A 26,927-nucleotide genomic window follows, 5' to 3' on the forward strand; every position below is an offset into this window, starting at 1 on the left:
ACACTTCTTCGAAGAAAAACAACTTGTAATACTCCGAGCCCAACACCAGGCAGCGGACTGTGCCAAACATGTGTATCTGCAGCAACATATGCCATCGAACATTATATTTCAGAAATCCCAGCGTCTCTTTTTCCTCTTGGTTTTGCACCACATTTTGGATTTTTGCAATCCTTAGAGTATGGGACATAACTGGTTATGAAAGCAGGCCTCGAAAAATCATAAAAATGTTACTAGACCTCCAGGTCGAGTTGCTTAAATAATCTACTTGACCTAACTGCAATGTACTTGACCCAGAAACAGGTCTCAAATGGTGTGATCCTAGGCAAATACTGTATTTTGCAGTCGCCTTTTTCTTCATACTCCCATATGAGTGCACCTTCAAATATGTGAGTTCAGCATTTCTGCTGTAAAAGAAAAATCCTTGTTTGATTAAATACACTGAATGTTTGGTCCATGTATAATAAATCTAGCCCACATACAGGGTAAATCTAGCCTCTTAGTTTACTAATAGCTTTGCCATCAGGGCAGGAGTGTTCCTCAGTTTATGTTTAAACACTCACTTTTAATAAATATATGACTAAAGCATGATGTGGTAGTGCACTGTCATTTACAGGCAGTAAATGTCCAAAAACCTTCCCACTAACTTGCAGCTTTACTGATAAAACTATATAGTGTATTAACAATAATAACAATAATAAATTGGGTTTCAGAAAACATTTATCATTTGCACATCAATTAGTGTTCTGATTTTTTTTCTTCATTATACTAAAATATTTTTTCTCATCATATAGAAGTACAAAAATTGTCTTTCACAGCTCAGAAATTTTAACACACCCTCTAACACTCACTTTAAATGGATTAGGGTCCTTGCAGAGAGAGTTACAACCCTCGTATCTCTGCCTCTGAATAAGGACTTCTCATGCTTCCCAGGTAGTCTGTGCCCTCGACCTGCCGCAACCAAGACCAGGCAACAGCACCACGGACGCTTCTCTGCCAGAGACACTTCCCAGTCACTCAGCTGCAAAATACAGGCCCTACATTTACTTAGGAAAACTCAAAGCCAAGTACCATACCTGCCTGCAGACAACTCACCGTCGATAATCTGATGCATTCAGCGAGTAGAGCAGAAACATCGAGGAACCCAAGCAATGTGCAAAACAAAACCACAGCGATTGCAAACATTTAATTACATAATGCCACTTTCCAAGAGAATAAAAAAAAATGCTCTATTGAGGGATCATGTAGCTCATTAACAAATCTAAATTCAGAGGCTCAGTCAAAAGCTGTATTGCTCAGTGTATTACTTTAGGGCTCCCATTCACCAGTCCCGTAAAACAGTCTTCTACCAAACAAAACATCTGTCACAGATCATTGTTAACTTTGAAATACTTTTCACATTATTTTGCGGCAAAACAGCAGCACATTTTTGCCCCAAAAATTTATGCTACATTCATCCTGCAAGTGTTTTCTCAAAATTACATAAAATGGAGCAATTTTAGCAAACTCCAGAAGAGTGCCATACCTTGTAACAAAATATTTTCCAAATTCCCTACAAGACTGGTCCAAAGGATTTTGGATCCGTTGCAAATTTCTTGCGACACCCCCATGGGCTTGCACTTTCCAGAACCTGTGAAAAAATGTGACTTTGGCAAATCCACATGAAAACTACTGTGCCCAGGAGGAGCAAAACGCAAACTGGTGAGGCCAATGACCTCTCCGACTCAAGTGACTCCTGGAAAAGGCCATACAGGCAGCAACGGTGTTAAAAATGTAGACACAAACACAGTTCAGTCTGGAAAACTGCCGCCAGACCTGGTGCTTCTGATATTCTTGAGAATAAGGAAAGATAAAGGAAAGTGCCGCTCTAGGGGATATCAGAGGAGTCAAATGGATCACAAACATCTGTCCCACTGTATGAGGCACTGAGAGCCCTCAGGTCAACGCTGTTCGTCCACAGACGCATCACAGCAGACGCTGCCGCTGAAAGCTCTGCGCTGATGGCTTCTGAACTGCAAGACTCTCTGATCCACATGGACACCAACTGGTTTGCTTTGGTAACACACGGCATTTGACCTATAGCAAGTACAATCTGCTTTGACGAAAGAGGCTTGGAAGGCCACGTACACTTCAATTACCTCCATCGTTTCAAGAGATGTCAGTAAAGATTCATCTGAGAACAGAGACAGCTTTAAACTTGAGGAACTATGCTCCACTCTAATAATTATTGTTGGCGTCACCCAAAATAAAAGCCTCACAAATTCAAGTCTAGGACTACATTGCAGAAACAGTAATTTGTTGCTTTACACAAAACTGATGCGGGGTAAACTCTTTATTTTCCCTGGAGGGCGGCCCTCCTTGTTTTTTCTTTCTTTAAGGGCGTCGTGGAGGTGCTGAGCTTGAATCTACCATGTAAAGCAAGATGTAAACATCCCTCATGCTTCAGAATATTTCACACACCATGCAGGTGATAACATTTTAATGATTTAGTAAGTTTTCCTAAGGGCTGAATTATATTAGTCACATAACCTATCATTATAATGCACAGTAGAGAGCACCCGAGTGGGGCGCGCTCGGCAGGTAAATACTACACAGAATAGTAAAGTGCTGAAAATGTATTTTTAATCAGCCATGAAACTGGACCTGTGGGTGTCTCCACTTCCCGTCCTCTTGCACCACATGCAGCTCCCCTTTCGTCTCCATCCTACCCTTTCTATGGCTGCAACTCAATCACTTCTGTACAGACACCGCTGTGCTCGGCAGCGCTATGTTGTGGTTAAGGTGCTGGATGGAACGCAAAGGGCATCTTGGATTGAGCTTCCATCGTGGTGGAAGTGGCAGTATATGCACGTTACGGAGCGTTGGGAAGGGTCATTGGCAAACTCAGGCGCTGCAGGCAGACACGGAAACTAAAGGGTGCTAGAGTGTATGTGGCAATCCGACCTTAAAACCCTAATGCAAAGCACACACTCTGCCCTCTCTGGGCAGGCCCACTAGCCCGGAACAGTAAATCGGCCTTGGACAGGTGGTCACCCAGCAGTCCATGTAACTCCAGCCTCCTCACCGGACTCATAGCTCATGGCCCCAGCTAACCACACTGCTGTCATCCTTCAAGAGCAGTGCTTGAGATGGCTTGATCCGTAAATGCACCCAGCTGAAATCACAGGGCATTCCTGGGCTCAACGTACTCACTAATGCTCTCTTTTGGTTTTTGAAAACTAACGTCTTGCAAGCGCTTAAACCATCACTGAACACTCTTCAAATCATAATGCATGGGCCGGGCTTGTGGACACCACTAAACAGCCCAGCTCTCTTTCTTATTTACTGAAAAAACAATATTCTTGTACAGTTCCATCAACAAGTGCAGGCTAGGTAAATCATCTAATTTCTGTTGCGTCATGTGCACAACCCTTCTTTCTTTGACAGACTGACACATTCTCTGTCCAAACCCAGCACCCCCTTTAAGGAAACCAAAGCACAGTTGATCCCTGTCAGCTGGTCTCACTGACTTGTGCAGCTCAATGTACAGCCAGACCCAGGCGATGCAATCGCTAGGTGATGCTGAGAACACTGATGCACTGCCGTCAAGGGCTCCTTACGCGGCCTGCATCACTCCTACTCAACAAACTCTGGTGTGACGTTCACCATCAGCGTGTCGTGGCCCCGCTTCACAGTCATGGTGAGGCTCTGCTGAGTCCGCACAGCGTCGTAGATGTCCTCCGCCGTCTTCACCGTCTGCCCATTGATCCCCAGTACAATGTCTCCAGCTTTCACACCAGCCCTGAACGAAGAACCAGGTAAATTCACAATGACTGCATGAGCCTTCTGAAGAAATATTCAATTACATTAGAAAACACTCCACACACGGACACTGGGGATACAACCCAGTTCATAATTACTATATCTGCCTCAAGCTACGGAGATGTTGGTAAGTACGAGGCTGTGGGTAGTTGGCACCACACCCTGGTTCATATATGCACAATACTAGGGTTGATTAAAATGCCTTTACAAGTTTCAACTGGCTTGAATTACTCACAGATAGTTGGGGTATCAGCTGAGGTGCAGGGAAAGGACGATCAGTCAGTTTTCAGGTAGTGTTACTGGTAGACAATATGGTTCATTGACAGCTTTTCAAAGCACACAAATCTTGCATACACTATTTCTATAAGTAGAATATATGGTTAACAACAATCTCACACTCATTCTTATCCTTCTGTCCTGGAGTGAAAGAGTTCTAAATGGCGTAAAGAAAACCCACTGTTAACTGTGTATCACAACATATGTTTTAGACATGTTTGTGCAGGAAACACACTTTGATCGATCGCGTAGCCCATCACTTGCTTCCAAACTGGGCTTATATAGATATTTGTGCTATATTTAGTTAAGTAAATCGACATATAGATAATACAGACCCAGCAGTTGACTTTTACAGGCGCGTGGACCGTTCTATGTCATCCCCGCACGCTGGATAACTTTACACTCCAAACATTGGCCCAGCATCGGTTTTCGATGATATTACGGCTTTATGCCTTTAATACAATGCTGGGGTGGTTGGAGGAGAGGGTGGTGGGAGAAGACTTCATCTTGACACTAGGCCCCAGGTCATCCTTGCATGAAAACCCCCTCTAAAGCCGTGGCACCTATGCACTAGACAACAGCAACGGGTGCATAGGGATCCTCCGAGGATCTACTCTTCACTACTCAGTGCAGGAGTCATATTCACATGTACATCATTCATTATTCAGACATTCCCCATCGTGGGCCTTTGGACACGGCCTGCTGACATCACCCTCTCTCGCCACTTCCCAGCACAATTAATGATTAAGTTCCTGGGTCTCCCTTCTTAATACCTAATTTGGAGATTCCTCTGTGAAGCGCTTATATATGGAGTATTTAGGGAGAAACTACATACGTTAACTGTACAATCCTCAGACATACGTAGGGTCGTTGGCTTATGGGAAACCTTTAAGGACTTCATAAAATGTGTCATTACTACGCAGCAGGTGCCCTCTAATCCATCACAACTATGCTGAGTGTCAGCTCTGGAAACGTGGTATACGGACAGCAAAAAGACTACAACTATCGCTGAAATCAGGGAATCCTCATTTTCCTACAGAGAAGCGGCAGATTGCGAAGTGATCTATTTGGACAAGTCCATGAAGTCTTGTAAATATGGTGATGGGGGGCAGCACAATAAAAGTACTGCCTGGACTTCTTCTGCAGCATGGCAACGCGACATGGTCGGGGTGATAATTTGGCTAGCAGCAGTGGGGCAGTCTTGAGGGAGTTTGACAAATTCTAGTCAGCCTGGCTCATAGTTGGCAAGTGCGCTGTCCTGAGTTGATGAAAAACAGAGGCCCCTTTAACATCAGTGAAAGCAGGGATACCGTTGACAGCTTTGCTAGTGGAAGGACACTGGGATGTGAGGGCGTCAAAAACCTGAGTTCTATAAGACATTATACAGTTTACAGAGGCACCTCTTCGTGAGGCTTACACTGAAGCATTGGACAGTAGTGAGCTTCTACTTCTAGAGAAGCGGTCACCATGGACCTGGTGAAACCTGAGGAGGAGGACATCTGTCAGTCTCATCGCTCACTCCCGAGATTACATTTAGAAAACAAAATTCTTCCTTAGATTATTGCAAACTAACTTAAACCCCTGATAGGCAAACGGGTCCTTGACATCAGGCAGGATTTCTTTCTGAGAGGACAACTTCACATAGCTCATGAATGAGAGCAAACAGCTCTCTGGGGACAGCGGGGGGGTGAGTGGGAGGTGGCCGTGGTTTCATTCACTGCACTGGCCCTTCCTACTGACAGGACTGTACAGGCAAGGACTGGCCAGATGTTTACAAGACATGATCCGGCTGCTCTACGATGGCCCAGTGGTGAGTCTGTATCAATAACCGTCGCTTTGAATCTTTCACCATTAGCAGGGGCATTCGTCAGGGTGCCTTCTCGCTCTTACGCTTCGCTATTGTAAGAGCCGGGGTCTTTAACAGGTCGACTGCGAGTTACTAGTACCTCTTAGGTGGTCACTGAGTGGCTTGCACATAATAATAGCCAGTCAGGAGGCTTGAGAACATACAGCTGCCCACCGGATAAGGCACCTATTTACAACCAGGTAAGGCTCCTATTTACTACCAGGTAAGGCTCCTATTTACTACCAGGTAAGGCTCCTATTTACTACCAGGTAAGGCTCCTATTTACTACCAGGTAAGGCTCCTATTTACTACCAGGTAAGGCTCCTATTTACTTCCAGGTAAGGCTCCTATTTACTACCAGACAAGGCTCCTATTTACTACCAGACAAGGCTCCTATTTACTACCAGACAAGGCTCCTATTTACTACCAGACAAGGCTCCTATTTACTACCAGACAAGGCTCCTATTTACTACCAGACAAGGCTCCTATTTACTACCAGACAAGGCACCTATTTACTACCAGACAAGGCACCTATTTAATACCAGACAAGGCACCTATTTAATACCAGACAAGGCACCTATTTACTACCAGACAAGGCACCTATTTAATACCAGACAAGGCCCCTATTTAATACCAGACGAGGCACCTATTTAATACCAGACGAGGCTCCTATTTAATACCAGACGAGGCTCCTATTTAAGGCTAGATGAGGCTCCTATTTAAAATCAGATACGGCTCCTATTTAAAATTAGATGAGGCTCCTATTTAGAACCGGATTAGTCTCCTATTTACAACCAGATTAGTCTCCTATTTACAACCAGATTAGTCTATTTTTTAATACCAGACAAGGCACCTATTGAATACCAGACAAGGCACCTATTGAATGCCAGACAAGGCACCTATTGAATGCCAGACAAGGCACCTATTGAATGCCAGACAAGGCACCTATTGAATGCCAGACAAGGCACCTATTGAATGCCAGACAAGGCACCTATTGAATGCCAGACAAGGCACCTATTGAATGCCAGACAAGGCACCTATTTAATACCAGACAAGGCACCTATTTAATACCAGACAAGGCACCTATTTAATACCAGACAAGGCACCTATTTAATACCAGACAAGGCACCTATGTAATACCAGACAAGGCACCTATGTAATACCAGACAAGGCACCTATTTAATACCAGACAAGGCACCTATTTAATACCAGACAAGGCACCTATTTAATACCAGACAAGGCACCTATTTACTACCAGACGAGGCACCTATTTACTACCAGACGAGGCACCTATTTAATACCAGACGAGGCACCTATTTAATACCAGACGAGGCACCTATTTAATACCAGACGAGGCACCTATTTAATACCAGACGAGGCTCCTATTTAATACCAGACGAGGCTCCTATTTAAGGCTAGATGAGGTTCCTATTTAAAATCAGATACGGCTCCTATTTAATACCAGATAAGGCTCCTATTTAAAGCCAGATAAGGTTCCTATTTAAAGCCAGATAAGGTTCCTATTTAAAGCCAGATAAGGTTCCTATTTAAAGCCAGATAAGGTTCCTATTTAAAGCCAGATAAGGTTCCTATTTAAAGCCAGATAAGGCACCTATTTAATACCAGATAAGGCGCCTATTTAAAGCCCTGCTTGCTCTAAGGGCTCCGAGCTGACAGTGCAGGATGATGCAGCCGAGCTTCTTAAAATGTTTTACTTTCTCTTTCTATTGTGTCTCTCGTCGTTTATCTTTCCTTTTTCTTGCTTTCTTGTTTCTCTACTTTTTGGATTTCTTTTATCCCGTCTTTCTTGCCTTCCTGCTTTTCTCTTTCTTCCCATCTTTTTTACACTTCTTCATTCCTACAACCACTTTTCTCCTTTTCCAACATTTTCCCCTTTGTTTTTCTTTCTCCTCATTTTTTTCTCTTTCTTTTTCTCTCTAATTCTTTCTTCACCATTTTCTCTCAGTAATCTTTTCCTTTGTTTTTTCATTCTTTTTTTCCTCCATGTTCCTTCTCTTTTTCCGTTTTATTTTTCCTTCCTCACCTTTATTTAGCTTCTTCTCCACCTCCTTTCTTTTGTTTTATCACTTTCTTTTGCTGCTTTTTTCACTTTCATTCTTTCCCTCACTTTTTAGTCTTATCTTCTTTCTATGTCCCTTGTTATTCTTTCTCTTTTCGTTGTTGTATTATTATTGTACCCTTTCCATTCTTTTTCTCCTTTTTTCTCTTCTGCTGTCCTTTTCTCCATGTCTCTTCCTTCCTGTTTCTTTATTTTGATGTTTCTTCTACGCACTCCCTCATGGTTTCCTTTCCTTAGTTTACACCCTTTTCTCATTCTTTTTATCTTGTTTTCTTTCCTTTTTCTGTTCTGACAAAGCCTTCATTTTTCTTCTTCCTGTCACTCAATCAATCAATCAAGGCATTTGTAAAGCGCACTACTTACCCGTGAGGGTCTCGAGGGGGTGGGGGGCTGCTTCTCCAACAGCCAAGTCTTGAGGTGTCTCCTGAAGGTAAGTAAGTCCTGTGTCTGTCATTCTGTTTCGTCCTCTCCTTTTAATTCCTTTTAATTTTCTTAATTTTTTGTTGGCCTCCTTTCTGTTTACTTTTCCTCATTCTTTCTCCTTTCTTTTGTTAGTTTTCCGTCTTTCCCTGCTTTTTTCAAATTTTCCTTGTTTTTTTCTTGCCTTTTTCGCTCATGTTGTCATTCATTCCTTTCTCTTGTCTCTTGTCTCTTCCTCTCCTTTTTTCTCGCAGGTTTGCGGTCTCTCTTTCTCCCTTACGCTGTCTCTAGAGTAAAGGGACGAAATCGATCCCTTGGTACCTCAAATGCAAACTATTTGCAATACAGCTCCTGTTTCATTAATGCTGTAAGCGTCCTTCAGTAGGACTGGGGCACTCTAGGTGTAGAGTTTGAGTTATTTGGCCTCTGTATGCATTTATTGAATACCTATATTGTGCAGTAGCTCACAACAGTTTATAATTATCAGAAGTAGCTCTCGTTACAGGAAAGGTTGGAAACCCCTGCAATAGAGCCGACGGCCTGCTTCCACATATGCAAAACTGGACAATTGACCCTTTTGTTTTTTTAAACACGGCTGAAACATATTCAACTTTACAACCTATGAAAATGCATGTTCATGTCATATAGGGCCTCTTTTGGGCACATCTCAATGATCCTAAAACTGAACCAAACACTAATTTGCACAGAGATGCTAATGTTGGGTAGCAAAATGTTTCTGCGTCATAACTGGTTGAAGGACAACTGATCTCATGATTTAATAAGACTTGAGTATTGGCAATTTAAAGACTATGGAGGTCAAGTGCTCCCAAGTGCTGTACACACACTGAATTTCTTCTTTTATAAATGTAAGATACTGACAGGTGGGGCAAGTGATATGAAAGCCTTGTAATGAATCAATATGCCTGCCTCTGTGACGTCTGTAGTTCTTTTGTTGAAAAACATTATAAGTAAAGGTTCGACTGAAGCAATCTTTTGATACGCACATAAAGAAGCAGAACGCAACACTGGCTGTCCACGAAGGGGCAGGTCTGACTCTTCTAATGTCCTGAATAAAATGAAATAGATGCAAAATCCTTTCCAGGTAAAAGCAAAGCATTTTCTCACAGATGACCGCTTTGCTTCTTCTAATTAGATCCATCTTCTTACGGTCCTTCTCTGGTGCTGCCGGGGAAGCACCTGTGAGGAACACAATCTACACTTTTTCACATAAAACTATGACTGAGTGATACCAAAGCTTGATCCCTAAGAAACAGTTGATCCTCTTGAGGAACTCTGTGTAAGAAAGGGCCCTTTTTGGCATGGTTATAATCCTCCCTCCACTGCCATACACAAACACACTTTTTGCCTGCTATCCAATACCAACTTGACTGAGTGTGTGCTGGGATCCTGCTAGCCAGGCCACAGCACCAGTGTTCTTCTTAAACCGTACCATTGCTTCCACACTTGGCACACCTCTGGCACACAGATTAGTCCCTTGTAAAAGGTACCAGTGGTACCAAGGGCCCTGTGACCAGGGAAGGTCCCTAAGGGCTGTAGCATGTGTTGTGCCACCCTGGGACCCTTCACCTAACCCATGCACACTGCCTTTGCAGCTTGTGTGTGCTGGTGGGGAGAAAAAGGCAAAGTCAACATGGCATCACCCTCAGGTTGTGATGCCCACAAGCCACTGCCTGTGGCATAGGTATGTCACCCCTCTAGCAGGCCTTACAGCCCAAAGGCAGAGTGCACTATACCATAGGTGAGGGCATAAATGCATGAGCAATATGCCCCAACAGTGTCTAAGCAAAACCTTAGACATTGTAAATGCAGTGTGGCCGTATTGAGTACATGGGTTGGGAAACTTCTCAGCTCAACAAACCCGCACTGATGTCATTGTTGGATGTATTGAAAAATTCACACATAGGGCAATATACAGATGCACCGTGTATTTCACCCAACCCTTTAGTATAAGGCTGACCAGTCTGTGCCAGCATGCCACTAACAGACATGTTTCTGACCCCATGTGGTGAGGGCCTTTGTGCTCTCTGGGGTCAGGAACAAAGCCTGCACTGAGTGGAGGTGCTTCACACGTGTCCCCGCCCCCCCCTGCAGGAACTGCAACACTTGGCAGAGAGCCTCAAAGGCTCAGGCCTCATGTTACACTGCTCCAGGGCACTCCAGCCAGTGGAAGATGCCCGCCCCTCCCCCCCATCCCCAACCAAGCACCACTTCTGGCAGCAGGTCCGGGGGGAAAATTAGTAAACACCAGGAGGTGTGCCCACCCCAGCTAGGACCACCCCTGTGGTGCCCAGAGCTGAGGTGAACCCCTCCTGGCAAAATCGTCCATCTTGCTTTAGAGGATATTAGCCAATAGAGTTAGGCATGTGTGCCCTCCCCACACAGAGTGGGCACAGGAAGGGTGTACCCACCCTCAGGGACAGTAGCCATTGGCTACTGCCCTCCTAGACTCCAGTAACGCCCTAAATCTAGTCTTCAGGAGCACCCCTGAACCTTGCTCTTCAGATTCCTGGCAACCTCAAGAAAGAAGGAGTGAAGACCTGACCCCAGCAGTGAAGACTCCAGACAACTGACTTGGCCACAGCCCTGCCGGCCTGCCCGCAGCTTCAAGACTCCTGCTACAAAAAGATGACTCGTCCTGCAGGACCAGCGACCTCTACAAACCCCTAGAGGACTGCCTACCTAAGGATGAAGATCTGCCGATAACAGCGGCCCCGTCGACAAAGAAACCTCCAAGAAGGACTCCATGCCACAAACGGCACACTCCTGGCACACAGCTAAGTCCCTTGTAAAAGGTACCAGTACTACCAAGGGCCATGTGGCCAGGTAGGGTCCCCTAAGGGCTGCAGCATGTATTATGCCACCCTAAGGGACCCCTCACCAAACAAATTCACACTGCTATTGCAGCATGTGTGTGCTGATGTGGAGAAAAGGGTAAAGTCGACATGGAATCACTCTTTGTTGTGCCATGCCCACAAACCACTGCCTGTGGACTGAAGAGCCACACCAGCAGAGACAACTCCAGACGACAACTGACTTCGCCTCAGCCCTACCGGCCTGTCTGCAGCTTCAATATTCCTGCTGCAAGACGACGAGTCCTGCAGGTGCAGCGACCTCTACAGACCCCCCAGGGGACTGCCTACCTACCCAAGGACCAAGATCTCCCTGTCCACAAGACAGCCCTGTCCACAAAGAAACCTCCAAGAAGGTCTCCAGAGCCGCCCCGGATCAGCAAGTCCCACCCACTGTGCACCCAATGCCCACAGCCTATGTCCAGGTGGCCCACTGTTCCAGAGAAGGTCTCCAAGGGATTCTGAACTAGTGTTCACCCTGGGTTGACCCCTCTAGACCAACACGACGACGCCTGCAGCCTAAGTCCATAGGACCCCCCTGACCACGACCGGCTCCGGTGAAGAGTCCCCAATGCTTTAAGGTACTCCTGCACCCACAGCCCCCTGGCCTTGGGGAACCAAACAGACGGTCCAGCAACATCCGGTGGGCTCTCTACCTACCTGTCCAGCAGTTTGTTTTCTTCAGTCGATTCCCTGGACGACACCTGTAGCATCTTTGTGACTCCCGGGGGTTCCCTCATAGAAAAGCAGTGGGCGTCTGACGCTATGTCTGCACCCTGAACCCGGCCACCCTTTGTAGGAGGCTGGACTGGCTTGTAGTGAGTACCAAGGGGTACTTGCACCTTGCACCAGGCCCAGTTATCCCTTATTAGTGTATAGGGTGTCTAGCAGCTTAGGCTGATAGATAATGGTAGCTTAGCAGAGCAGCTTAGGCTGAACTAGGAGACGTGTGAAGCTACTACAGTACCACTTAGTGTCATATGCACAATATCATAAGAAAACACAATACACAGTTATACTAAAAATAAAGGTACTTTGTCATAAAAATAATATGCCAAAGTATCTTAGAGTGTACCCTCAGTGAGAGGATAGGAAATATACACAAGATATATATACACAATAGCAAAAATATGCAGTATAGTCTTAGAAAACAGTGCAAACAATGTATAGGTACAATAGGATGCAATGGGGAAACATAGGGACAGGGGCAACACAAACCAAATACTCCAAAAGTGGAATGCGAACCACGAATGGACCCCAAACCTATGTGACCTTGTAGAGGGTCGCTGGGACTATTAGAAAATAGTGAGAGTTAGACAAATAACCCTCCCCAAGACCCTGAAAAGTGAGTGCAAAGTGCACTAAAGTTCCCCTAAGGACAAAAGAGTCGTGTTAGAGGAATAATGCAGGAAAGACACAAACCAGCAATGCAACAACTGTGGATTTCCAATCTAGGGTACCTGTGGAACAAGGGGACCAAGTCCAAAAGTCACAAGCAAGTCGGAGATGGGCAGATGCCCAGGAAATGCCAGCTGCGGGTGCAAAGAAGCTTCGACTGGACAGAAGAAGCTGAGGTTTCTGCAGGAACGAAAAGGGCTAGAGACTTCCCCTTTGGTGGACGGATCCCTCTCGCCCTGGAGAGTCGTGCAGAAGTGTTTTCCCGCCGGAAGGACGCCAACAAGCCTTGCTACACGCAAATCGTGCGTTTGGCGTTTTTGGACGCTGCTGGGGCCCAGGAGGGACCAGGAGGTCGCAAATTGGGCCTGCAGAGAGAGGGGACGTCGAGCAAGACAAAGAGCCCTCACTGAAGCAGGTAGCACCCGGAGAAGTGCCAGAAACAGGCACTACGAGGATGCGTGAAACGGTGCTCGCCGAAGTTGCACAAAGGAGTCCCACGTCGCCGGAGACCAACTTAGAAAGTCGTGCAATGCAGGTTAGAGTGCCGTGGACCCAGGCTTGGCTGTGCACAAAGGATTTCCGCCGGAAGTGCACAGGGGCCGGAGTAGCTGCAAAGTCGCGGTTCCCAGCAATGCAGCCCAGCGAGGTGAGGCAAGGACTTACCTCCACCAAACTTGGGCTGAAGAGTCACTGGACTGTGGGGGTCACTTGGACAGAGTCGCTGGATTCGAGGGACCTCGCTCGTCGTGCTGAGAGGAGACCCAAGGGACCGGTAATGCAGCTTTTTGGTGGATGCGGTTGCAGGGGGAAGATTCCGTCGACCCACGGGAGATTTCTTCGGAGCTTCTGGTGCAGAGAGGAGGCAGGCTACCCCCACAGCATGCACAAGCAGGAAAACAGTCGAGAAGGCGGCAGGATCAGCGTTACAGAGTTGCAGTAGTCGTCTTTGCTACTATGTTGCAGGTTTGCAGGCTTCCAGCGCGGTCAGCGGTCGTTTCCTTATCAGAAGGTGAAGAGAGAGATGCAGAGGAACTCGGCTGAGCTCATGCATTCGTTATCTAAAGTTTCCCCAGAGACAGAGACCCTAAATAGCCAGAAAAGAGGGTTTGGCTACCTAGGAGAGAGGAAAGGCTACTAACACCTGAAGGAGCCTATCAGCAGGAGTCTCTGACGTCACCTGGTGGCACTGGCCACTCAGAGCAGTCCAGTGTGCCAGCAGCACCTCTGTTTCCAAGATGGCAGAGGTCTGGAGCACACTGGAGGAGCTCTGGACACCTCCCAGGGGAGGTGCAGGTCAGGGGAGTGGTCACTCCCCTTTCCTTTGTCCAGTTTCGCGCCAGAGCAGGGGCTAAGGGGTCCCTGAACCGGTGTAGACTGGCTTATGCAGAATTGGGCACATCTGTGCCCAACAAAGCATTTCCAGAGGCTGGGGGAGGCTACTCCTCCCCTGCCTTCACACCATTTTCCAAAGGGAGAGGGTGTCACACCCTCTCTCAGAGGAAGTTCTTTGTTCTGCCATCCTGGGCCAGGCCTGGCTGGACCCCAGGAGGGCAGCTGCCTGTCTGAGGGGTTGGCAGTAGCAGCAGCTGCAGTGAAACCCCAGGAAGGGCAGTCTGGCAGTACCAGGGTCTGTGCTACAGACCACTGGGATCATGGAATTGTACCAACAATGCCAGGATGGCATAGAGGGGGCAATTCCATGATCATAGACATGTTACATGGCCATATTCGGAGTTACCATGGTGAAGCTACATATAGGTAGTGACTTATATGTAGTGCACGCGTGTAATGGTGTCCCCGCACTCACAAAGTTCAGTGAATTGGCTCTCAACAATGTGGGGGCACCTTGGCTAGTGCCAGGGTGCCCTCACACTAAGTAACTTTGCACCTAACCTTTACCAGGTAAAGGTTAGACATATAGGTGACTTATAAGTTACTTAAGTGCAGTGTAAAATGGCTGTGAAATAACGTGGACGTTATTTCACTCAGGCTGCAGTGGCAGGCCTGTGTAAGAATTGTCAGAGCTCCCTATGGGTGGCAAAAGAAATGCTGCAGCCCATAGGGATCTCCTGGAACCCCAATACCCTGGGTACCTTAGTACCATATACTAGGGAATTATAAGGGTGTTCCAGTAAGCCAATGTAAATTGGTAAAAATGGTCACTAGCCTGTCAGTGACAATTTGGAAAGAAAATGAGAGAGCATAACCACTGAGGTTCTGATTAGCAGAGCCTCAGTGAGACAGTTAGTCACTACACAGGTAACACATTCAGGCACACTTATGAGCACTGGGGCCCTGGGTTACCAGGGTCCCAGTGACACATACAACTAAAACAACATATATACAGTGAAAAATGGGGGTAACATGCCAGGCAAGATGGTACTTTCCTACACCCTTGTGCTGCTGAGTGTGTGTGTTTCGTACTGATCTGTGGCCCCCACCAACCTCCTGTGCTGATCGAAACCCTCCAGGTCTGTGTCCTTAAGTCGCGGGTACTTAGCTGAAAAATTTTTCTTTCTGAGGGCCCCCTGTCTCCATAAGATTCCATTGGGCGCCTGAAACCAACTTTGGCCTCTGCACCCAACTGGCCCAATGTTGCTGGTGGTGCCCTCTCGGTGTCTTCATAAACTCTACCCTGTGTACACCTTAACCCCCAAAAACTGGGTTTGTAAGTCAAGTACTCACCTGCGATTTGTGTTGTTACTATTCCTCCCCTAGGACTTGTAGGAAAGTACCATCTTGCCTGGCATGTTACCCCCATTTTTCACTGTATATATGTTGTTTTAGTTGTAAGTGTCACTAGGACCCTGTTCTCCAGGGCCCCAGTGCTCATAAGTGTGCCTGAATGTGTTACCTGTGTAGTGACTAACTGTCTCACTGAGGCTCTGCTAATCAGAACCTCAGTGGTTATGCTCTCTCATTTCTTTCAAATTGTCACTTACAGGCTAGTGACCAGTTTTACCAATTTACATTGGCTTACTGGAACACCCTTATAATTCCCTAGTATATGGTACTGAGGTACCCAGGGTATTGGGGTTCCAGGAGATCCCTATGGGCTGCAGCATTTCTTTTGCCACCCATAGGGAGCTCTGACAATTCTTACACAGGCCTGCCACTGCAGCCTGAGTGAAATAACGTCCACGTTATTTCACAGCCATTTTACACTGCACTTAAGTAACTTATAAGTCACCTATATGTCTAACCTTTACCTGGTAAAGGTTAGGTGCAAAGTTACTTAGTGTGAGGGCACCCTGGCACTAGCCAAGGTGCCCCCACATTGTTCAGGGCCAATTCCCCGGATTTTGTGAGTGCGGGGACACCATTACACGCGTGCACTACATATAGGTCACTACCTATATGTAGCTTCACAATGGTAACTCCGAATATGGCTATGTAACATGTCTATGATCATGGAATTGCCCCCTCTATGCCATCCTGGCATAGTTGGCACAATCCCATGATGCCAGTGGTCTGTAGCACAGACCCTGGTACTGCCAAACTGCCCTTCCTGGGGTTTCACTGCAGCTGCTGCTGCTGCCAACCCCTCAGACAGGCATCTGCCCTCCTGGGGTCCAGCCAGGCCTGGCCCAGGATGGCAGAACAAAGGACTTCCTCTGAGAGAGGGTGTTACACCCTCTCCCTTTGGAAAATGGTGTGAAGGCAGGGGAGGAGTAGCCTCCCCCAGCCTCTGGAAATGCTTTCTTGGGCACAGATGTGCCCAATTCTGCATAAGCCAGTCTACACCGGTTCAGGGGACCCCTTAGCCCTGCTCTGGCGCGAAACTGGACAAAGGAAAGGGGAGTGACCACTCCCCTGACCTGCACCTCCCCGGGGAGGTGTCCAGAGCTCCTCCAGTGTGCTCCAGACCTCTGCCATCTTGGAAACAGAGGTGCTGCTGGCACACTGGACTGCTCTGAGTGGCCAGTGCCACCAGGTGACGTCAGAGACTCCTTCTGATAGGCTCCTTCAGGTGTTAGTAGCCTATCCTCTCTTCTAGGTAGCCAAACCCTCTTTTCTGGCTATTTAGGGTCTCTGTCTCTGGGGAAACTTTAGATAACGAATGCAAGAGCTCATCCGAGTTCCTCTGCATCTCTCTCTTCACCTTCTGCCAAGGAATCGACTGCTGACCGCGCTGGAAGCCGGCAAACCTGCAACATAGTAGCAAAGACGACTACTGCAACTCTGTAACGCTGATCCTGCCGCCTTCTCGACTGTTTTCCTGGTGGTGCATGCTGTGGGGGTAGTCTGCCTCCTCTCTGCACTAGAAGCTCCGAAGAAATCTCCTGTGGGTCGACAGAATCTTCCCCCTGCAACCGCAGGCACCAAAAAGCTGCATTACCGGTCCCTTGGGTCTCCTCTCAGCACGACGAGCGAGGTCCCTCGAATCCAGCAACTCTGTCCAAGTGACTCCCACAATCCAGTGACTCTTCAGTCCAAGTTTGGTGGAGGTAAGTCCTTGCCTCACCTCGCTAGACTGCATTGCTGGGAACCGCGACTTTTGCAGCTACTCCGGCCCCTGTGCACTTCCGGCGGAAATCCTTTGTGCACAGCCAAGCCTGGGTCCACGGCACTCTAACCTGCATTGCACGACTTTCTAAGTTGGTCTCCAGCGACGTGGGACTCCTTTGTGTAACTTCGGGTGAGCACCGTTTCACGCATCCTCGTAGTGCCTGTTTCTGGCACTTCTCCGGGTGCTACCTGCTGCTAAGAGGGCTCCTTGTCTTGCTCGACGTCCCCTCTACCTCCTGGTCCAATTTGCGGCCTCCTGGTCCCTCCTGGGCCACAGCAGCATCCAAAAACGCTAACCGCACGATTTGCAGCTAGCAAGGCTTGTTGGCGTTCTTTCGGCGGGAAAACACTTCTGCACGACTCTCCACGGCGAGAGGGATCCGTCCACCAAAGGGGAAGTCTCTAGCCCTTTTCGTTCCTGCAGAAACCTCAGCTTCTTCTGTCCAGTAGAAGCTTCTTTGCACCCACAGCTGGCATTTCCTGGGCATCTGCCCATCTCCGACTTGCTTGTAACTTTTGGACTTGGTCCCCTTGTTCCACAGGTACCCAAGATTGGAAATCCATCGTTGTTGCATTGTTGGTTTGTGTCTTTCCTGCATTATTCCTCTATCACGACTTCTATGTCCTTGGGGGAACTTTAGTGCACTTTGCACTCACTTTTCAGGGTCTTGGGGAGGGTTATTTTTCTAACTCTCACTATTTTCTAATAGTCCCAGCGACCCTCTACAAGGTCACATAGGTTTGGGGTCCATTCGTGGTTCGCATTCCACTTTTGGAGTATATGGATTGTGTTGCCCCTATCCCTATGTTTCCCCATTGCATCCTATTGTAACTATATATTGTTTGCACTGTTTTCTAAGACTATACTGCATATTTTTGCTATTGTGTATATATATCTTGTGTATATTTCCTATCCTCTCACTGAGGGTACAATCTAAGATACTTTGGCATATTGTCATAAAAATAAAGTACCTTTATTTTTAGTATAACTGTGTATTGTGTTTTCTTATGATATTGTGCATATGACACTAAGTGGTACTGTAGTAGCTTCACACGTCTCCTAGTTCAGCCTAAGCTGCTCTGCTAAGCTACCATTATCTATCAGCCTAAGCTGCTAGACACCCTATACACTAATAAGGGATAACTGGGCCTGGTGCAAGGTGCAAGTACCCCTTGGTACTCACTACAAGCCAGTCCAGCCTCCTACAGGACTGCACTGCTTTCTATGAGAAACTGCATCGTGTCCACTTTTGAAACTGAAAAGTATTACTTACCTGAAAAATGTTTTATCTGTGAATTTCAAACAAAGTGCATTTGATAATTGAGAGTGTAACAAAGATCCTTTTGATTCTAAAAATCAAGTAAAATATATTTTTAGATATATAAACAATAGGCCTGGAGTTAGTCATTAGAGTGTGTGCCTTATTTATTGTCTGTGTGTGTACAGCAAATGCTTTGCACTGCCCTCTGATAAGCCTACTGCTCGACCACACTACCACAAGAGAGCATTTGTATTATCTACTTTAGCCTCTGTCAAACCTCTGCGGAACCCCTGGACTCTGTGAGCACTCTACCTTACTTCGGTACAGTATGTACAGAGCCAGCTTCCTACACACTGTACCTCTGCACCAGTTGTGGTGGACCCTCTCTGGTGAAGTGTGGCAGGAGAAAGACCCTCGTAGTAGGCCATAAGAAGTATAGTCATTGATGTGTAAGAGCTGTGGCATTCTGCAGCTATCACAAAGGCGACAGAAGCTGAAACAGGGGTAAACAAAGGAACTGGGTTAAGTAACGCAGTCTTCACAGTGAACTTTTCAAATGAAGTCAAGCTGCCAGGCACATGTGGCTTGCAAATCTTGAGGTCTGCAGCAGAGAAAGATGAGAGATCACCTACATCTCTGTCAGTGGCACATCCAGGTCTGCAGAATCAGACCGTTCATTATTTACAGACACCAGTGCAGGTGGAAGAGTCACATGAGATGGACAATATTCGGATGTTCTTCTTGTTTAAAGAGATTTCCTATGTGAATGTTTCCTTGTGAGACGAACTGCCTGTAAGGGTCTCCTCTTGTGCCAGGGATGATCAGACCTCATGGCTCGCATCTACAAGTGTGATCTGCTCTAAGGAGTCACAGACATCTTCTACTGTGGAAACCAAAGTCTCACGGCTGATGAAGTCATCACAGAAGAAGCCGCTGACACCAGTAAGGATTATGATGGAAACCCTGGGTCTTGTCGAAGGATCTCAACCGATAACAAGGGGAGGGTATGAGGGATGGTGAGATGCAGAATTCTCTTCCTTAGGACACAGTGTCTGAGTAAAGATTTGTTGGCACACGGGATCCTGGGGGAGAGACCGGAGGACTACAGCTGCATCGTTCACCTCCCCTTCAGAGGTCTGAGCTTCCGGACACCAAAATGTTTGCAAAAGTGCGTAGCATTGTGGTCAGAGAGGAAGGGATTCAAACTTCATCATCTGCTACTGCTTGGAGCAATGTCTACAATAGACAGTTTCCATGCATCAGAACAGAACAGCACATCAAACAAGTTTCTATTTGTAGAAGTGTCGCTGTAAACATGATTGTCTGCCGAGACTTATCGCTCCAGGACGTTAAACAATCCCTGATAGACTTTGCTCTGCTGTGGGTGCATCAAGATGATGTGGGTTGAATGAGACAAGCAGTGTCTACTTTTCTTCTGCCTCACCACATCCCTGTAGTTACTCACGAGAACGAAAGCTCGTTGTGCTCTAGTTCGTGTGAGCTTTAGGATACTTCTCTGTGTCCCTGGTGACACTCACTCACACACTCACTCACACACACACAAACCTTCTCCACAACCCGACGGAAAGCAGGACGAGAGACGAAAGCGGACACTAAAGACTTACTGATGGGCGGGTGAGCCCAGGATGACCTTGTGGATGAGAACTCCATGAGTCACTTCTGGGAAAGACGGGTCACGAAGCCGAAGCTCTGCCAAAATACTGCAAAAAATCAAGACAATGGCATAGGTAACAAAATACGGGAGAGGAACAAAAAAAAATCAAGACAATTGCATACGTAATAAAATACGGGAGAGGAACAAAAAAATCAAGACAATGGCCTGCATAACAAAATACTAGAAGAGGAACAAAACACAATCAAGGCAATGGCTTACGTAACAACATACTGGAAGAGGAACAAAACAAAATCAAGACAATGGCATGCGTAACAACATACTGGAAGAGGAACAAAACAAAATCAAGACAATGGCATCCGTAACAACATACTGGAAGAGGAACAAAACACAATCAAGGCAATGGCTTACGTAACAACATACTGGAAGAGGAACAAAACAAAATCAAGACAATGGCATGCGTAACAACATACTGGAAGAGGAACAAAACAAAATCAAGACAATGGCATGCGTAACAACATACTGGAAGAGGAACAAAACAAAATCAAGGCAATGGCCTGCGTAGTAAAATACTGGAAGATGAACAAAACAAAATCAAGGCAATGGCATACGTAACAACATACTGGAAGAGGAACAAAAGACAAAATCAAGGCATACGTAACAAAATACTGGAAGAGGAACAAAACAAAATCAAGGCAATGGCATGCGTAACAACATACTGGAAGAGGAACAAAGCAAAATAAAGGCAATGGCATGCGTAACAAAATACTGGAAAAGGAACAAAACAAAATCAAGGCAATGGCCTGCGTAGTAAAATACTGGAAGAGGTATAAAACAAAATAAAGGCAATGGCATGCGTAACAAAATACTGGAAAAGGAACAAAACAAAATCACGGCAATGGCATGCGTAACAACATACTGGAAGAGGAACAAAAAAAAAATCAAGGCAATGGCATACGTAACAAAATACTGGAAGAGGAACGAAACAAAATCAAGGCAATGGCATGCGTAATAAAATACTGGAAGAGGAACAAAACACAATCAAGGCAATGGCATGCGTAATAAAATACTGGAAGAGGAACAAAACTAAATCAAGGCAATGGCTTGCGTAATAAAATACTGGAAGAGGAACAAAACACAATCAAGGCAATGGCATGCGTAACAACATACTGGAAGAGGAACAAAAAAATCAAGGCAATGGCTTGCGTAATAAAATACTGGAAGAGGAACAAAACAAAATCAAGGCAATGGCATGCGTAACAAAATACTGGAAGAGGAACAAAACACAGAATCAAGTCGCAGCAGCAGTATTTAATTGGAGGTCTCATGCCTTAAAGTACTGACGAGCGACACCTCCATGTGGTCGGGTTGTTAATTGTCCATCAAGAGATCATTGTTACAAGAGAACACAGGCGTAGTTTGGTGCTGAAGCACACCTTTGTCCATCCTATATCTGATGCTGCTCCCCATGAATAGATGGTGGGGTGGGTTAATTTGGTGGGTTAGGGAGGCGGGGGAGCTGCGAGACCCCTCATATAAAGTTTGTAGATCTTGGTCTCTCTGATTCTCGGGCCACTTACACATAAGGTACGTTTGCAGCATAATGGTGAAAAAGAGTATTGAGTGGAATGCTTGAATTATTCTCAGCCACTGGTAATTACTCAGGACCGCATTCCAGTCCATGACTTTTTTGCCCACCGTGCCACCTCATATAGGCACCAGCCATATGTAAATGCACTTTAGACCTGCTCCAATAAGGACAGTCCAGCACGAACCGCCAGCTCCCCCAGAACATAAGCGACCCCAGACTGGAGCGGAGCCATACCACGCCGGATTTCCATATGGCTGGTCTAAAGTGGCATCCCCAAACGCGGACCCCGTATAACTACCAATAGCTGAGAAACATTCAAGCATTCCACATATCACTATTCCTACTGGAGCAGGACCAACGCTGATTTGCATACCTGTGACTTTTTTCTGAAGTGGCCTAAAAATTAAACAATGGACTGGAGGGCAGCCTAAGTAATTCCCATTGGCTGACATTAATTCAAGCATCCCCCCCCCCATCACCCTGGTCTTTCCACAGAGGTGCCATCAGAGGCTGGGTGAGAAGGGAGTGCGCATGAGTGCAGCAGAGGCAGTATATGATAGGAGACAGCAGGAGTGTCAGTACATGAAGTGGAGTGGGGAAGAGAGACGGTTCACCACCACACGACAGCACGGAAAAGCCTCAGACATTACATACATCAACGGTGGAGGAGGGGATGGAGAAAGCATGGTATGTGCATCATTATAAGCAACTGATATCCCCAGAAAGACCCGACACTACCTGCTGAACGCACCCCAATACCTGGCCTATCCCAGTGCTGTCCAAAACATGGCGGGAATCATAGATGTGACAGGACAACACGCCTTTCACCCCTTAAAGCAGATCTCTTGGTATCAGGAAGAGTTACTAACCTAGGACTCAGTGTCAGCATCATCACTCCGATGTATCGCCGCTTCTCAGATGGGCCAAACCAGGAGCCTGCGGTAGGAGACAGGGGACAGTATTACACATGGACAGTGAACCTCTAGAGTCTGCCCCTCCCCTACTCACGGTAACACTGCAGACATTACTTGTATCTAAGACAACCAGGAGCCTGCGGTAGGAGACAGGGGACAGTATTACACAGTGAACCTCTAGAGTCTGCCCCTTCCCTACTCACGGTAACACTGCAGACATTACTAAAATCTAAGACAACCAGGAGCCTGCGGAAGGAGACAGGGGACAGTATTACACAGTGAACCTCTAGAGTCTGCCCCTCCCCTACTCACGGTAACACTGCAGACATTACTTGTATCTAAGACAACCAGGAGCCTGCGGTAGGAGACGGGACAGTATTACACAGTGAACCTCTAGAGTCTGCCCCTCCCCTACTCACGGTAACACTGCAGACATTACTTAAATCTAAGACAACCAGGAGCCTGCGGAAGGAGACAGGGGACAGTATTACACAGTGAACCTCTAGAGTCTGCCCCGCCCTACTCACGGTAACACTGCAGACATTACTTAAATCTAAGACAACCAGGAGCCTGTGGTAGGAGACAGGGGACAGTATTACACAGTGAACCTCTAAAGTCTGCCCCTCCCCTACTCACGGTAACACTGCAGACATTACTTAAATCTAAGACAACCAGGAGCCTGCGGTAGGAGACAAGGGACAGTATTACACATGGACAGTGAACCTCTACAGTCTGCCCGTCCCCTACTCACGGTAACACTACGGACATTACTTAAATCTAAGACAACCAGGAGCCTGCGGGAGGGGACAGTATTACACATGGACAGTGAACCTCTAGAGTCTGCCCCTTCCCTACTCACGGTAACACTGCAGACATTACTTAAATCTAAGACAACCAGGAGCCTGCTGTAGGAGACAGGGGACAGTATTACACATGGACAGTGAACCTCTACAGTCTGCCCCTTCCCTACTCACGGTAACACTGCAGACATTACTAAAATCTAAGACAACCAGGAGCCTGCGGAAGGAGACAGGGGACAGTATTACACAGTGAACCTCTAGAGTCTGCCCCTCCCCTACTCACGGTAACACTGCAGACATTACTTAAATCTAAGACAACCAGGAGCCTGCGGAAGGAGACAGGGGACAGTATTACACATGGACAGTGAACCTCTAGACCTACAGTCTGCCCCTTTCCTACTCACGGTGACACTGCAGACATTACTTAAATCTAAGACAACCAGGAGCCTGCGGAAGGAGACAGGGGACAGTATTACACATGGACAGTGAACCTCTAGAGTCTGCCCCTTCCTACTCACGGTAACACTGCAGACATTACTTAAATCTAAGACAAGCAGGAGCCTGTGGTAGGAGACAGGGGACAGTATTACACATGGACAGTGAACCTCTAGAGTCTGCCCCTCCCCTACTCACGGTAACACTGCAGACATTACTTAAATCTAAGACAACCAGGAGCCTCTGGTAGGAGACAGGGGACAGTATTACACAGTGAACCTCTAGAGTCTGCCCCTCCCCTACTCACGGTAACACTGCAGACATTACTTAAATCTAAGACAACCAGGAGCCTGCGGTAGGAGACAGGGGACAGTATTACACAGTGAACCTCTAGAGTCTGCCCCTCCCCTACTCACGGTAACACTGAAGACATTACTTAAATCTAAGACAACCAGGAGCCTCTGGTAGGAGACAGGGGACAGTATTACACAGTGAACCTCTAGAGTCTGCCCCTCCCCTACTCACGGTAACACTGCAGACATTACTTAAATCTAAGACAACCAGGAGCCTGCGGTAGGAGACAGGGGACAGTATTACACAGTGAACCTCTAGAGTCTGCCCCTCCCCTACTCACGGTAACACTGAAGACATTACTTAAATCTAAGACAACCAGGAGCCTCTGGTAGGAGACAGGGGACAGTATTACACAGTGAACCTCTAGAGTCTGCCCCTCCCCTACTCACGGTAACACTGCAGACATTACTTGTATCTAAGACAACCAGGAGCCTGCGGTAGGAGACAGGGGACAGTATTACACATGGACAGTGAACCTCTAGAGTCTGCCCCTCCCCTACTCACGGTAACACTGCAGACATTACTTAAATCTAAGACAACCAGGAGCCTGCGGTAGGAGACAGGGGACAGTATTACACATGGACAGTGAACCTTAAGAGTCTGCCCCTCCCCTACTCACGGTAACACTGCAGACATTACTTGTATCTAAGACAACCAGGAGCCTGCGGTAGGAGACAGGGGACAGTATTACACATGGACAGTGAACCTCTAGAGTCTGCCCCTCCCCTACTCACGGTAACACTGCAGACATTACTTGTATCTAAGACAACCAGGAGCCTGCGGTAGGAGACAGGGGACAGTATTACACAGTGAACCTCTAGAGTCTGCCTCTTCCCTACTCACGGTGACACTGCAGACATTACTTAAACCTAAGACTCTGTCCTGCCCACACGTGCCCACACCATCAGTTGCAGGACATTTGTCACGCGGTGTCAATTCTGCTGCACTACTGCTGGGAGGATGCTGCATGCCTTTATCACGTTGTAAGAGTATCTCTGCTGAAGGTACCAGGAGCAGAGAATACAATCTAAAGTCACAAAACTGGAAAAGCACTGTAAGAATCAATAGGTTTTTTAATTATTATTATTATTATTTTTTAACTGGGAGCATCCTTTGTGTCTAGATTCTGAGATGTATAAATCTACCTGACATCTTATAAAGAGGTGTCTGCAAGGGCACCTGCCACAGAGAAACTCCCAGCACAGCCTGGTCACCGGTGACCCCTCAGAGTTACACCAAGGAGAAGGCATTGATGTCTCAGAAGTGGTAGAATGGGTGGACATGCGGAGTTAGTGCATAAAACTTGATTAACTATTACAAAGACTAAAATACAACTCAATGCAAGTGTGCTGGGAAAATGAAAAATAAATAAATGGTCTCTGAAAGCACTTTCTAGCAGGACCCTGGGAAAAATAAGGGTTTGAATTAACATGTTCAGATAAATATGGCGAGGGAGGGCCAATGAACAAAGATATCTTTACTCATCTTCCTTTCTCTGGAGAAGGATGGGGTCAGAGGCACTGCCTAACACGGGTTCGTCAGGGTCTGAATTGGACTTCCATTCATGAAAGTCAAACGCTTCAAAAAGCAGACCATTCTCTCAGAGACTGATGCTCAGTGCAAGGTTGTCAGTCATATTAGGCGCTTTCTTCAGGTCTCGCTTCGGAGTGTTACCACACCTCTGTCCACAGGACTGGCAGGTTAAGCAAACTAAGTACACACAAGGGCACTGGGCCCCAAACATGGCTTGTGGCGAAGACGAGCTCCAGGGTACGGTGCTTGCCCAGGCCTATTTACACCACACTGATGCTGAGACTTTACACTAGTCTTTCAGTGAAAGGAAAATTCTCTAAGCTCTCAAGCTGTTCAGTTTAATCATCCAAAGACCAGTGAAATCCAAAAATGGGGTTATGCAGACATATTCCTGCAGAACAGAAAGAAACCCTCAAACCCAAATGACTCACTTTGCCTCTATACACCACGGGACGAGCCAAATTCAACACGTATGTTCTCAAAATGATAGTAGTGAGGATTCTAAGCTCTTGGATCGCCCATACACCAAGTCACACATCGCCAAGCATTGGGGCCACACAGCAGGCACGCGGGGCAGAGCAGCAGCCAGGGTACATTACTGCCCTGATCCCAGACGCAAGCAGAGAGGCTAGCTCGACCTACAGGGCCTGTGGCACACACAAGAAGTGGCTCTCCAGTATACAGAATGCAGTGACACAACTCACTGAGCCACAACAGGATACCACACAGGGAGAAGCAGTGGTTTTATTGGTGAGTTTTCCAAGTCTCTTGCACACCAACATTAAACAAACTCCAAGTTAATTTACACTCACATTTCGAACAAATCACTTTCACCAAAATCCATCTTTGGTTGTTTCAGGTCACTACAATCTCACTCTGAACTTCAAAGAGAACCAGGGTTTGAAGCAGAGCTGTGGGAAGGGCCTAAGAGAAGCTTGGAACCCGCGGGTCTGGAGGACCCCTTGTGAGGGAAGTTCTACCCAGACATGAAGCCCGTAATGATATTGGGCATTTGCCAAGAATGTTCATCTACATGGGATGAACCCTTACTTCCATTCTGGGACGCAAAGGCAGCCGAGGTGTCATCCGTTTGCTGGCTGTGGACTTCATTCTCCACAAATAAATATTGCATTGAGTTAATTTCGACAAACGTTACATCTGCTTTTGTAATATTGGGAAATTAGCTGCCACCACAAGACGATATGAAT

General features: G+C 46.8%; 1 protein-coding gene across 2 annotated transcripts in view; it reads right to left on the reverse strand.

Annotated features, from left to right (window-relative positions):
• Positions 1-1,168: 1,168 nt before the first annotated feature.
• The window catches only part of HTRA2 (HtrA serine peptidase 2), a 72,014-nt gene continuing 46,255 nt past the window's right edge, over positions 1,169-26,927 (reverse strand). For both annotated transcript variants that reach the window (XM_069203398.1, XM_069203333.1), the window contains exons 6-8: positions 22,553-22,619; positions 20,085-20,180; positions 1,169-3,778 (exon numbers count right to left, since the gene is read on the reverse strand). In XM_069203398.1, coding sequence (XP_069059499.1) covers positions 3,613-3,778; positions 20,085-20,180; positions 22,553-22,619 — 329 coding nt within the window. In that variant the 3' untranslated portion in view covers positions 1,169-3,612. The remainder of the gene's footprint in view (positions 3,779-20,084; positions 20,181-22,552; positions 22,620-26,927) is intronic.

This window comes from Pleurodeles waltl, chromosome 1_1 (assembly GCF_031143425.1).
Source record: "Pleurodeles waltl isolate 20211129_DDA chromosome 1_1, aPleWal1.hap1.20221129, whole genome shotgun sequence".
Classification (NCBI taxonomy): Eukaryota; Metazoa; Chordata; class Amphibia; order Caudata; family Salamandridae; genus Pleurodeles; species Pleurodeles waltl.